Consider the following 15,618-nt stretch of genomic DNA (forward strand, 5'->3'; position numbering starts at 1 on the left):
TATTTAGGTATAAATTTTAGGGTAAGATAAATAATTCCTAATATTTATCATTGTTAAAAGATCTTATAGATTGCAATCCAATCTAAGTATCATGGCACCGAAATTGAGACTCAACATATTACTTTACCTTTTAATTTATCACAATTTTGTCTCTACTTTAAAAAAGTTTTAATGTGGTACCTCTACTTTTAATTTATTTAATGTGGTACCTAAGTTTTTATTTAGCCTATCAATATGATAATTTTATTTAACGGTGTTAATTTCTGATACCATTTGACATGTAACCTAATGATAAGCTGTCAAGTGTCATTTTGATCGGAATTTTTTTATGTCAGAATATGCTAAGAGTCTCAACTTAAATAATCCAAACAAATAAATAAAACATTTAAACCTCAAAAATCATTTAACATTTAAACAATAATTAAATAAAAATTCAAAATTTGAAAATCCCCGAATTTCATCATGTTCTACATCTCAACTACAATTTCAACATTTTTATCATGCTAAATTCAGTTTTCTTTTACTAAATTTACACTTTTAGTACATTTTTCATAAATTTTCAATTTAATTTTCACTAAAAATTCACTATTCATTCATTCTTGTCCAATTCAATTTTTTTACGTTGCTATTATTATTCAATCGATAAATTTTTATTTTTGAGAAAATTTGCTATTTATCTTTCGAAATACTGCTATTAGTGACACTATAATTTTCAAGGTGTTACACTTCTCTTCCAACTCCTTTTCGGGCTTCCCTTAATCCTCAAATAATGACTTTTCTCAAGTAAACCTAGGTCGATTAAAATGAGGAAGTGTAACAAAAACTCAATTTCTCAAATCCAATAATCTCAATGGAGTTAAATGAAATAAAAAAAATTTGTTGATTTCTAATTTGTTAGACAAATTAAAGCAAAAAATAAAAACCTAGAAATCGTTATTCCCTAATCCCAATCGAGTTAAGCAAATTAAAACAAAAAATAAAAAACCCAACAATTGAGTTAAGCAAAAACCCTCTGATTTTTTTTATTTCCAATTTGTTAAATAAAATAAAAACAAAAAAAAATCGTTGATTCCTTAATCCCAATCGAGTTTCCCAAAATTCTTAAAAATTAGCTATTGGGATGAATCATTCTTATAGCTCAAAGGGAGCTCTTTGCATGGTGAAAGACACTGATTGAGAAGAAAAAATGAGCAATGGATTTAAGAAAAGCGAGAAAAATATGTTAGAGAATAAAGAGAAGAAAATTTGAAGAAATAAATCATTCTTTTTACTGGCAAAAAGAACAATTTTTATTTTTTACTTTTGGCTTTTAAAAAAAAGGAGAATTTTTTTTAAGTCCTCTTTTTAACCGTTTAAGTTGGGTTTGATGTGCTTTTATCTTCAACGAATGGCTTAGCATTCAATGCGGGTCAAAGCATACGGTTGCCTGGCTGGTTAAATATTGTTAATGAAAATAATAATTCACTATTCTTAATAGTAGGTCTTGGAGATTTCTTGGTTCATTGTGCTATTGCTCTAGGTTTACATACAACTACATTGATCTTAGTAAAGGGCTCTTTAGTTGTGCGCGGTTCCAAGTTAATGTTGGATAAAAAGGATTTCGGTTATAGTTTTCCTTGCGATGATTTGGGGCGAGGGGGTACTTGTGATATTTCGGTGAAGGACACATTTTATTTGGCGGTTTTCTGGATGTTAAATACCATTGGATGGGTTACTTTTTATTGGCATTGAAAACACATCACATTATGGCAAGGTAACGTCTCACAGTTTAATGAATCTTCTACTTATTTGATGGAATGGTTAAGAGATTATCTATAGTTAAACTCTACACAACTTATCAATAGGTATAACCTATTTGGTATGAATAGTTTATCAGCCTAGGCGTGGATGTTCTTATTTGGACATCTTACGGATTTATGTTCTTAATTTATTGGCGCGGATATTGGTAAGAATTGATTGAAATTGTAGTACTTCAAGTTTTTGTGGCTTATCTTCAATTAATAATTTAGGAGATCTCATATAGATTATCACCTGAATTAGATTCAGTCTTTTTTTAATCTCTATATTGCAATTCCCTCGACACCATAAAATAGTCTCATATTTTTTTGTACATAATTCTTGATACAGTCTTTTTTTTTTTTTATCTTCTTATAGACCTTTGAAATACTTTTTAGATTGTGAAAACTAAAGAGAATGATGACTTTGGGTTGTACCAAGTTTGAAACTAAGTTGATTTATTTTTTGTCCTATAATCCTCCACTACTATATATCAGGATATCCCTAACCCAAAGTGCCACGTGTCATTCTTTCTTTGGAACATGTGTCATTTTGCATCAGAAATTAATACCGTTAAATGAGAGTACCATATTGATAGACGGAATAAAAGGTCAGATACCACATTAGACAAATGGAAAGCAAAAGGGACTATATTGAAAATTTTGTTAATGTACAAAGGATTATTTTGCAATTATCCCTTTCATAAAATATGAATAGTTAACTTTTCAATTTTATAAAATAGAGAAATTTAATTTTTTTTTCAAAGGTTTCCCGTTGACTTTGTGAATTGTTTTAATGAGCATAAATCAAGACAATGATGGTAAAAGATTCAACTCTGAATCGAAATTTGGGTGTGAATTTTATTAAACTATAACAAAATCAAGTAAATTTCATATCTAAACCAATCTCAAATATTACTAACTTAGAACCCCTTTTTTGCCAAATTAAAGTTTTGGGATTTTTATATGACAATTAGTCAATTTAGATGGATGAAATCCAATCAAATAATGATGTACCTTCATGATGATTTCCCGCTGTTCCCTACTTTTGTTTTTGCACCAAAAATTCATAACCATCCGTGATATTATCAACCCCTCAATTTCAAGTAGATAAAAATAAATTTATAAGAAATTAGCTCAACGACTATTTATATTTTGTATTGACAAAAATAATTTACTGAGTATTGAGCGGAGTATAGCAATGATATCAATTTCTATAAAGAATTTTTACTGTAATTTTTTATAGAATAATCTAGGAATATAAAATATGGTGGGAGAAATAAAAAGAAACTTTATTTCTATGGTTTTAGGTGTGTCATACAAATGAAATTTTGCTTTTATAAATAGTGACATAATTATTTAATAGAAACAGTAACAACTTTTAATTATTGGTAACTTTTCATTTAAAGTTGGTAGATATAATGAATATATTCAGGATTGGAAAAATACAAGCTCATCAACAAATGGTTAGGTGTAATAATAAGGAGAAAAGAAGAACCATCATACACTCGGGAGAAGGGATATTAAACATGAGGGGAGTTGATAAAAAGGGAAAGGAAATTCCGAAGGTTTGAATGAGTTGGAGATAGAGATGTAGAGCGTGGGTCAGTTTGTAAAACAGGATTTGCACGTGAATACGCGTCACAATGTCAAAAAACCGCGTGAACTCCATTATTTCCCTTTTCTTTTTGTCTTTGACCTTGGTATCTCAATATTTAGCATTAGATTCATTTGATTTTAGTTAATTTATTCGATATTATTATTATATAAAAATAAGATCTTCAAAATTTGATTAATATTGGTTCATGTTCTAACTCAAAATCTTCAGTAAAAAAAAATATCAAAATTTTAGCATTGGCAATAAGAGCATTACTGTTTGCTTTCAATTACATCTTTTTTGCTGATTCCAATTTTAGTAAACCGGAAATCCCGCGAACTAACCGTTATTAATCATCCTCATTAATAAAACCGCCAAATTTGAAAAAAGAAAATGACCATGTTCATTGTATTAATGCTCACACTATCAGCTGACACACCCCCTTTTTTTTTCTTTTTACTCAAAGATCACAAATTTTCTGAATACCCTTTGGGGATTTAAGCTTGTTGGTTCGAAATGGAGAGGCAATTTGTGATGGATTCGAGTTCATCGAGTGAATTAGTTAGGGAAATGATGGAGGTGATAGAGACGGTTGGATCCTACGCTGGATTCAGGGTAACTCAAAGGAAGGAGTGCTTGAATTTGGTGAGGAGATTGAAGCTTTTGGTGCCACTTTTGGAGGAGATAAAGGAGCTTGATTACTCAGTTTCGGGTTTGGGTTTGGCTTTGAATTCTCTGCTTAACTTGAAGAAAGCACTACTTGGAGCAAAGAAGCTGTTGAAGAATTGTAACTATGGAAGCAAGATATATTTGGTAATCATTTATAATGCCGATTGATTTGCCTACTTTATTTGTATTTTTTTCAATTTTTTCATTTGGCTGATTCAAGATGTTGCATTTTTTCTGTTTGTTAAAATTAGGCAATGGAAAGTGAGGCGGTGATGTGTAGATTTCATGCTGTTTATCACAAAATAAACCAGGCGCTTGATAACATCCCTTTTGATAAACTTGGAGTTTCAATTGAAGTGAAAGAACAAGTAATGTTTCATTTATGTGTATCTTAATTTCATCTTTCTAAATAGATTGCTTGAACTCCCATTTTTTCACATTGTTAAATCAATATATACAATGAATCATTGCCTGGTTTGGTTTAGTTCTTAATCATTGTTTCAACCGATGGACAAGATAGATACTCTCGTTTCTCTATGCCGCACCGTATCGTGTTCACAATCGGGACAATACCAGATTACAGGCACGGCATTAAACAGCACAGGGAAATGAGTGTATCCAATTAGCCGCTTGTACCTGTGACACTTCTTATTACATTGGTTGAGTTTGTGAATTAGCCCTGGAAAAGACTCATTTTTCCTTTTAGCTTGTTCAATAAAGGGGTGGTTATGTTTTTTGATTGAATTCCTTCAGGTTGAGCTAATGCGAATGCAACTTAAAAGAGCAAAGAGGAGGACAGATACACAAGATATGGAGTTAGCAATGGATATGATAGTGATTTTCTCTAAAAAAGATGAAAGGAATGCAGACATTGCTATACTTGAAAGGCTGGCAAACAAGCTAGAATTGCATACCAATGCAGAGTTGAAAGCTGAAAAAACAGCTATAGCAAAACTGGTAAAGCAAAGAGGTGGATATAATGAAACCATGCACCAAATTGTAGATCTCCTGGGAAAGTTCAAGCAAATTGCAGGGATTGATGAAACCGTTTCACTTGATGGTCCTATTTCAACTAGAACTGCCCAAACATGTCAATCTCCTTTAGTACCTCATGAATTTGTCTGCCCAATTATGTTGGAAATCATGACAGATCCTGTTATTGTAGCAACTGGACAGGTAATCCTCACATTACTGCATTTATTACTGTTCCACATTTTTCAAGCAAACTGAGAAAGGTTTTTTGTTTTTGTTTTTGGTTGAAGACTTATGAAAGAGACAGCATTCGGAAGTGGTTAAATTCCAACCATCGAACCTGTCCAAAGACTGGACAAACTTTAGAACACTTGTCTCTAGCACCAAACTTCGCACTCCGCAACCTTATTCTGCAATGGTGTGAGAAGAACAACCTTGAACTGCCCAAAAAGGATAATTATGCTTCTTCAGTTAATTATTCTGCAGAAATCATGGAAGAAATGTCTTCATTGGTTCTAAACCTATCTTCTAGTCAGCCAAATGTGCGTAGAGATGCCATTGTGAAGATCCGTATGCTTTCGAAAGAGAATCCGGAGAACAGAATTTTCATTGCCAACGATGGAGGAATCCCACGTTTAGTTCAGCTATTATCTTATCCAGATTCCAACATTCAAGAACACACTGTCACCGCCCTCTTGAACTTATCAATTGATGAGACCAACAAAAGGCTTATAGCTAGAGAAGGAGCTATTCCTGCCATTATTGAGATACTGCAAAATGGAACTGATGAAGCTAGAGAGAACTCTGCAGCAGCCTTATTTAGCTTGTCAATGCTTGATGAGAACAAAGTTCTTGTAGGGAACTTCAATGGGATCCCACCATTAGTAGCTCTGTTAAAAAACGGGACAATGAGGGGTAAAAAGGATGCAGCCACTGCACTTTTTAACTTGTCTTTGAACCAAGCCAACAAGTCCAGAGCCATTAAAGCTGGCATTATACCACCATTACTTCACTTACTGGCTGACAAAAATCTGGGTATGATTGATGAAGCACTCTCCATCTTGTTACTTCTTGCATCTCATCCCGAGGGCCAGAACGAAATCGGTCAATTGTCATTCATCGAAACTCTGGTAGAAATCATTAGAAACGGGACCCCCAAGAACAAGGAATGTGCGGTTTCAGTTCTGCTAGAGTTGGGGTTAAACAATTCATCCCTTATTTTAGCTGCTCTCCAGTTTGGTGTTTATGAACCCCTAAGAGAAATCTCCATATCTGGAACAAACAGAGCTCAAAGAAAAGCTAATTCGTTATTACAACATATGAGTAAGTGTGAACATATTCCTTGAACTTCCTCAAATGGTTCCAATTGCTAATATATTTTCCCTTGTTTCAGTCTGTCATTGTAAATTTTGCAGCTTCACAACGTATTAGAGATTGTGATTTTTGTGTCAGTTATGTTGTTCAAACAACTTGTTTTTGGTTTTTTTCTAATATTCTTAAAATATATTTTTGTTTTTCTAAAGATAACTCTCTTGAAAAATTATTTCTTAATAGTGACACAATGAAACTAGAAAAATACTTATGCTATAAAACATGGTTAATTTAGGGACGACAATTTAGATTGCGGATCGAATATTCACAAATATCCAATCCAAATAAGGGTTACAAAATGTTTATCATTTTGCTTCTAGCATGACCTTTTACAAGGGAAGGCTATAAATCTGTTTAATTCATGTTTAATTCACAATCCCTCCCCAACCTTTAAATAAGAGGATATTGCGCTTTAACGCATTCAAACCCACGTTTTTCTGCACTAGCAATAATTGTTGGAACATTTTCAAATATTTATAGTGTTCCAACAACTATGAATGAATGGGTGTAATTAATCAAAATATTATATTATTTAATTTTTTGAAAAAAAATTATAACTATCTAAATAATATTATTTGAATAGTTATAATATTAAATGAATAATTATGTGTTTATTTTAAAGACATTATTATTCAGAAAGACACCTATTGATGAAAGATGTCTCTATGAAGAGACATGAAAATTCCTATAAATTGGAATAGGATTTCATTTGAAAAACACAGCAACAAATTCTAATATTCTTTCCATCCTTCATTTTCTAATATTATTAGATTCTTCTATAAAGTATTACTGTAGAAATCCTTTGTAGAAATTGAGTTTTTGTTATACATTGCTCAGTGCGTAGTAGACTATTCTTGTCAGTGCAAAACGTAAATAGTCATTGGCTTCATTGTATCCTCGAGGTTAATTTGCTTGGAACTCATTTGCACACCGAAGATAGGTAAGGCCGAATATAACCTTAAAGATAGTGGCTTGAAACACGCCTTGGAGCCTTGTCCTTTTTTTTTTCTATTTGAGTTTCTTTCGTGTGTTCGAGATTTTCCTCACCGGAGATTTGAACTAACAATTTTAAGGTTATAACATTCATGATGACTACCACAACACATGAAAGTGGAACAATAAGAGAGTTGGCTTCCAATTTTGTCAAACTTGATCGGTTTGATGGTGACAATTTTTGACGATGGCAGAAAAAGATGCACTTCTTATTATCAACTTTAAAGATTGCTTCTGTTTTGGATACTCCAAGACCTGAAGAGAATGATAACGAATCTGTTGCTGTAACCCGAGAAAGACAAAAATGGGACAATGCTGATTACATGTGCATGGGCCACATATTGAATGGTTTATCTGATGATTTGTTCGATACCTACCAAAACGAGGTCACCGCTAAAGAATTATGGGACAAATTGGAGACAAGATACATGACCGAAGATGTTACAAGTAAGAAATTTCTTGTCAGTTGTTTCAATAATTATCAAATGGTTGATGGTCATTCTGTTATGGAACAATTCCGTGATATTGAAAATATGTTGAATCAATTCAAGCAATATGACATGAAAATGGATGAAATGATTGTTGTATCCTCCATAATAGACAAACTTCCTCCATCTTGAAAAGACTTTAAAAAGAAGTCTAAAACATAAGAAAGAGGAAATATCTCTTGAGACTTTGGCAAATCATCTTCGTATTGAAAAAGAATATCGAAAACAAGATCAGAACCTAAATTCTAAAAATGCCAAAGTGCATGTTACGGAGGAAGTACAGACTACTAAACCATTTAAGAGAAAGTTCAAACAGACTGATAGAGCACCTAAGTTCAAAAAGAAACAAAAGGGCTCATGCTATTGTCGAAACCATTTTTATTTTTGAAAAAAAAAACAAAATTTAGTTGTCAATGAAAATTTAGAGTCGCCACCAATATTTTATTAAGGTGTGATTGGATCACCTAGAATGATTTTGGTCTACGAGTTTTAGAAAAACAGGTTCGGGAGTCAGTTACGTACGAGGAAGGATTAGCACCCTCGTAATGCCCAAAATTTGGTACCAAGTTGATTAATTAGTGTCGTAATGTCGAGAATTAATAAATACAATCCTTAGTTAAATTAAATTATTTATTAAGACTTTCTCATTTTAAAAAAAGAAAATATCACACCCAATGCGTTAGGGCACAATATTTTATTCCTTTCAAGATGAGTTGGTCCAAAAAACTCGTGTAATAAAACTTAAGAAAATATTTAATTGTTTAAAATTTATGAAGAAATCGCAGCCCAATATGTTAGGGCACGATTTCCTAAAATCTCAAACATTCAATATTTTCTTTATTATTTTATTTTAAAAAAAATCTTTATCTCGAGAAATCAACGTGTCACATCCAATACGTTAGGACACAACATATTGAATTCTCGATGACAAGTTTTATTCTCGATTGCTAGATTTAACGAAGAAAATCGGAACTCAATACGTTAGGGCTCAACTTTTTTGAAAATCCTAAATACGAGTATTATCTCTATTTTGAAAAGTTCTATTTTAAATTCGAGTAAAAAGATGATGTGATTGAATGTATGCATAAATGTTACAATAACAAATACATCAATGGCATATAAATAATATAAACAAATAAATAAACGAAATTAATATACAAAAAAAAACAATAATCCATGATATGCAAAGTATCAAATAAATGAACAAAATATAAATGAAAACATAAATCAATAGACAAATGAAGGAAATAAAAAATAAAAAATACAAAATATATACATTGAAATTATGAGGAATAAAAGACAAACATATGATTTACATATAAAATTTTGGATTATAAATTTATACAAACAAAATACATAAGAAAAATATATAAATATATACATATAAATTATAAAATATGCATTAAAAATATAAGTATGTATTTAAGCATTTTCAAAAATAAAAAACATAGATATATATGTATATATATAAATATAAAAAAATATTCATTAGAAAAAAATATATACATGTACATATATACAAAAGTAAAAAAAAATTTGAAACTAAATATAAAAGTATATATATGTATATAAAAGTTAGGAAGTAAAATAAAAACAAAAACATATGTATAAAATATATATAAGCATACGTATACTATATATAAAACAATATATATATTACATAAAAACGATGCATGCGCATGAATATAAAAATAAAAATAAAAATAAAAATATAAATAATAATAATGATACAAGATTAATGATGCCACATAATAGTATTAATAATATTAAAATAATTAATTTAATAAAAAAATTAAAATAACAAATAGAGGATTAAATCGCATCAATAATCAAAGACCAATAAATTTAAAACAAAGAGTATAAAAAAAATAAGGCCAAATAAAATGTAAAAAAATTTGAAAATAATGAATTTGAAAATGAATAATAAGGGAAAAAGAGATTTGAAATCAACAATATACAAATCAAATAATAAATTATACACAAATCAACAAAATAAGAACGCAAGAGAGAGAGAGAAATTTGAGTAAATACTCTTAAGAATTATTATTACTCCCCACTTCCGTCTTTTACAATGAAGGGAGAGGCATCTATTTATAGTTGAACCTCCCCAAATCCAACGGTACAGATGAATTACATCAACGGCTAAGATTAAAAGGTATCTACAAATTAAATCTCTAAGATTACAAAATCATATCTTCTAAGATTGCATATCATATCTAAGATTATATATCATATCTAAGATTGCATATTATATCTAAGATTGCATATCCTTGAAGATTATGTTTCCATATGCATCAAGCTTGTAGATAGACCTTCAACCTTTTCAAGTAATAGGCCATCCCGATCGGGCCAAATGATATAGTTTTGGACTTTGTTTTATTATTTTGGGTTTATTATTTTTTATGAGCCCGGGCTAAATTGGCATATTACAGCTATCATAGTGGAAAGTCGGGACATTTCAAGAATGAATGTCAATTTTTAAAGAAGAAATCATCTTCTAAGGCTAATAATAACGAAAAGTTCGTTGCAATGATATCTGAAATTAATATGGCACAAGATGATAATACATGGTGGATTGATATTGAAGCAACCAAACATGTGAGCAAAGACAAAAGCATGTTCACAAAATTCACACAATGTGAAAATGACAATGTCTTGTACATGGGAAATTCTTTCACCGTAGCAATCAAAGGCAAAGGGTTTGTTGAACTACAATTCACTTCTGGAAAGGTTTTAACCTTAAATGATGTAAATTATGTACCAGAAGTTAGGAAGAATTTAGTGTCTGGAAGTTTGTTGAATAAGTTTGGTTTCAAACTTGTTTTTGAGGCAGATAAGTTTATTTTGTCTAAGGGAGGAATTTTTGTGGGGAAATGATATACGTATGAGAGTATATTCAAACTCAATATTATTAATAAGAATAAAAATACTATTTCTGCTTATATGGTTGAATCTTTTTGTTTGTGGCATTATAGATTAGGTCATTTGAATTATAGAAAATTGAATAACATGTATAAGTTAGATTTAATTCCTGTTTTTAATAATAATATTGAAAAATGCAATACATGTATGTTGACTAAAATTACAAGAAACCATTTCCTTAAGGTTAAAAGGAAAACAAAATTGCTTGATTTGATACATAGTGATTTATGTGACATACATAATACTCCTACATTAAGTGGAAAGAAATATTTTGTTACTTTTATTGATGATTGTTCTAGATATTGTTATGTATATTTATTGTATTCAAAAGATGAAGCGCTTGATAAATTTAAAGTTTATAAATCTAAAGTTGAACTTTAGTGTGAATCATTTATCAAGTGCTTAAGATCGGATAGAGGTGAAGAATACTATAATCCAAGTTATTTTGAATCTACTGGAATTTTTCATCAAGTTTCAGCCTCTTACACACCACAACAAAATGGTATAGTTGAAAGGAAAAATAGAGTCTTGACTGAAATGGTAAATTGAATGTTATCATATTCAGGTCTTGGACAAGGTTTTTGGGGAGAAGCTGTTCTAACAGCTTGTTATACATTGAATAGAGTTCCTAATAAGGAAACTAAAATAAGCCCCTATAAACAATGGAAGAAAAGGAAACCAAACCTTAATTATTTGAAGGTTTAGGGTTGTAGAGCTATTGTCAAAGTTCCAACACCTAAACATAAAAAGTTAGGTAAAAGAGGAATTGAATGCATATTTACAGGTTATGCACATAATAGCAAGGCATATAGGTTCATGGTAATTGAACCAAATGATTCAATTTCAATTAATACTGTTATTGAATCAAGAGATTCTATTTTTTATGAAAATAGATTTAATTTTATATCAAGACAATTACAGCCACAACAATTGATTCATTCTTCAAATAAGAATGAGATCCCATTGGAACAAATTGATAATAATGATGAATCTTGTCAAGAATTAAGAAGAAGTAAGAGGATTAAAAAGGTCAAAGATTTTGGACCAGATTTCATTATGTTTCTTATAGAAGGAAAAGGTAAAAGTATATGCAATAAGATACCTTATTGTTCTAATACGGAATCTGATCCTATTACATTTGAAGAGGCAATGAAATCTTAAGACTCTGCTTTTTGGAAAGAAGCAATAAATGATGAGATGGATTCAATAATGGGAAATCAAACTTGGATCTTAGTTGATCTTCAACCAGGTTTCAAACCAATAGGTTATAAATGGATCTTCAAAAAGAAAATGAAGGTCGATGGAACCATTGATAAATTTAAAGCAAGGTTGGTAGCCAAAGGTTTTACTGATTACTTTGATACCTATGCTCCAGTAGCAAGAATTGCTACAATTAGACTCTTAATATCACTTACCTCTATATATAATTTGGTTGTTCACCAAATATATGTTAAAACTACATTTTTAAATGGTGAATTGGAAGAGGAAGTGTACATGGAGCAACCGGAAGGATTTGTTGTCCCAGAACAAGAGCATAAGGTATGTAAGCTTGTTAAATCTTTATATGGGCTTAAACAAGCACCAAAACAATGACATCAAAAGTTTGGTAAGGTTGTTTTAGCTAATGGCTATAAAATAAATGAATCTGATAAGTGCATATATAGCAAATTTAAAAATGGAAAAGGTGTTATAATTTGCTTATATGTAGATGACATGCTCATTTTTGGCATGGATTTGGAAAAAATAGAAAACACAAAGAAATTCTTGTCAAACAACTTTGCTATGAAGGATATAGGTGTAGCAGATGTTATTCTTGGGATTAAAATAACTCGAGATGAAAGCACTATAGCTTTATCACAATCACATTACATTGAAAATGTGCTCAAAAAGTTTGATCTTTTCAACTGTATACCAGAATTTACACCTATGGATCCTCAAATAAAATTAGTATTTAATGCTGGTAGGAAAATTGATCAATTAAAATATGCAAGTCTAATTTGTTGTCTTATGTACATAATGACTTGTACAAGACCAAATATTGCATATGCTGTTGGAAAATTGAGTAGGTACAAAAGTAATCCAAGTAGTTTGCATTGGCAAGCTTTGAATAGAGTACTTAGGTACTTAAAGAAAACTATTAACTATGGATTGTGTTATAATGGATATCCTCCAGTTTTAGAAGGGTGTTCGGATGCTAGTTGGATTACAAGTTTGGAAGATCATGCATCTACTAGTGGAATAGGATTTCATTTGGAAAACACACCAACAAATTCTAATATTCTTTCTTTCTTTCCTTCATTTTCTAATATTATTAGATTATTCTATAAATTATTACTACAGAAATCCTTTGTAGAAATTGAGTTTTTGTTATACATTGCTCAGTGTGTAGTGGACTATTCTCGTCAGTACAAAACGCAAATAGTCATTGGCTTCATTGTATCCTCGAGGTTAATTTGCTTGGAACTCATTTGCACACCGAAGATAGGTGGGGGAGAATATAACCTTAAAGATAATGGATTGATATAAGCCTTGGAGCTTTGTCCTATTTTTTTTCTGTTCGAGTTCGAGTTCCGTTCATGTGTTCGAGATTTTCCTCACCGGAGATTTGAACTAACAATAATGTTGATGTCAACTTAGTTAAAACTCAATCAATAATTTGAGATTATTCTTTTTATTATTTGAATCATTATATTTGGATGGTTTACACAATGCAAGTTTAAAAACTGCAATTACACGAAACCAAGCTGAATTCTATTTCTTATTTCATAAATAATTCATTTTTATTTTTATTATATAAAAATATTTTATATTTAAAATAGTGAAAATAATTTAAAAGTTCTAAAAAAGTTTAAAAAATTTAAAACAAAAAGTAAAACAACGAAAAATCGAGAACCAAACCAACCTGAATTGAGTTGAATTATGATGGACACTAAAAACCTAATTGAAACAAACTGATATCATCCCTACATGTAAATAACTTTATCGTAGATTTATAGTATATAAAATTAACATTATATAATTAAGGTAGATTAGTAATAATGTGTAACCCTATATAGTATATACAACTATGTTACTATAATGTACATTTGTATATTAATGATACGTAACCTTAAACCCTAAATGTGCAACTAACCTTATCGTATATTATTGTTATACTTATATCCTTACCTTATATAGTAATAATGTGTAACCCTATATAGTATATACAACTATGCCACTATAATGTACATTTGTATATTAATGATACGCAACCTTAAACTCTAAATGTGCAGCTAACCTTATCATATATTATTGTTATACTTATACCCTTACCTCAATTTAGACCCAATTGGACTCTCCTTTGAGCCATTCAAGATCCAATGAGTGGCATAATTGGGTAAGAACCCTCGCCTGCCTATAAATACCCTAAGGACTAACATAGTAGGGAGACTTCTTTTCGACTATCGACCTTAGAACAAGTGAACTAACCTTCTTCAACACCACCCCCTCTCATCCTTCTCCACTTCCATTGATATTGTGTATTAACAATTATAATATATACAATTAGCATTATATAATTAAAGTAGATTACTAATGATATGTAACCCTATACAACTAAGTTATTATAATGCACATTGTTATATTAATGATCTTAAACCTTAAGTTCAAATCTTTTTCTAGTATTATTTTACTAAAAAATATGAAAAGATAAAAATATCCTTACACTGATATTTGTTAATATGTAAAGTAATAGTATTTTAGTAATTTTTTAACTGAATTGGTGCTTAGTTGACTTATCACCAACTCAATCAGAAGTTTAATATAAGATTATAAGTATAAATATTAAATAATGGACCCATTGACAATAATATAATAAATAACACTTGAAATTTAAAATCTAATTTATGATTTTTTTTAATATGAAATTTTAAATACTATTAAATATTATTATAATTTATACAATTTTTAATGAAAATAAAATTTTTATTAATTCTCTTTAAAGTTGGACATATAAGTATTAGCCCAACATAAACCTACAACAAATTTTAAAGAAAATTCTACAATGCCCAATTTATTAAAAGATTTTTTTTCCCCCAATTGAAACTCACAGCCATCGACTTCCAAGTCCCATTTCAAATTTCCCAAAAGGTCAAAACCTAAAATTTCCCCCAAATCCCCCAGCCCTCGACTCTCAAGTTGTCCTAACCACTGTCTAGTACCGGTTAAGCACCGTCAACTGTTTACCGTTGACTACTAACCACCGACCTCCAATTTCTCGTTTAACTGGTTAGATTTTTTCCTCATTTGACTATTTATGTGCATTCTTGTAACCATTTACTAATCAATTATTTAGCTAATTTCATTTGTAAATTTTCTCAAGAAGAGGAATAAGCAATGACTTGAAGGATGGAATGAAAAGGGCATAAAATGTGATCGTAGAATTTTGTGAGAAAAATAAAGTCAGGCGTCAAAACAAAATTCAGAAATAAAAATAATGTTGAAGAAGACGTAAGAGAGCAAAGTAATGACATTAATTGCATTGATTATTGCAATATGTCACTGTTCAGTTCTATTCCTTCCCCTACAACCCTGATCCATATCAGTTTTCTTCAAATATTTCAATGAATTTTCTGTAATATTTGGATTTTCCCTGATTTTTTATTTTTATAAATATTTTTTAATCTGAAAGTATGTTTATAAAATATAAGAATTTCTAAAATTTTATAATTTTTTTAATTTACAGAAATTTTCACATTTTTTGAATTTTTTTAAAAAAAATTATAATCTTTAAATAATTTATTGATGTGATATATATGATGAAATAGTCCACTCTACAATTAAGTACATGTAC

General features: G+C 30.0%; 1 protein-coding gene and 1 pseudogene across 1 annotated transcript; both read left to right on the plus strand.

Annotated features, from left to right (window-relative positions):
• The first annotated feature begins 1,193 nt into the window (after positions 1 to 1,193).
• Positions 1,194 to 2,009, plus strand: LOC121213603 (photosystem I P700 chlorophyll a apoprotein A2-like; annotated as a pseudogene).
• A 1,519-nt stretch (positions 2,010 to 3,528) lies between these two features.
• On the plus strand, positions 3,529 to 6,464 carry LOC107922468 (U-box domain-containing protein 15). The gene is made up of 4 exons (XM_016852517.2): positions 3,529 to 4,185; positions 4,293 to 4,409; positions 4,795 to 5,217; positions 5,304 to 6,464. The coding sequence occupies exons 1-4, from the start codon at positions 3,889 to 3,891 to the stop codon at positions 6,357 to 6,359; spliced, it is 1,893 nt and encodes a 630-aa protein (XP_016708006.1). The 5' UTR covers positions 3,529 to 3,888; the 3' UTR covers positions 6,360 to 6,464.
• The last annotated feature ends 9,154 nt before the right edge of the window (positions 6,465 to 15,618 follow it).

Source organism: Gossypium hirsutum, chromosome D01, assembly GCF_007990345.1.
Source record: "Gossypium hirsutum isolate 1008001.06 chromosome D01, Gossypium_hirsutum_v2.1, whole genome shotgun sequence".
Lineage (NCBI taxonomy): Eukaryota > Viridiplantae > Streptophyta > Magnoliopsida > Malvales > Malvaceae > Gossypium > Gossypium hirsutum.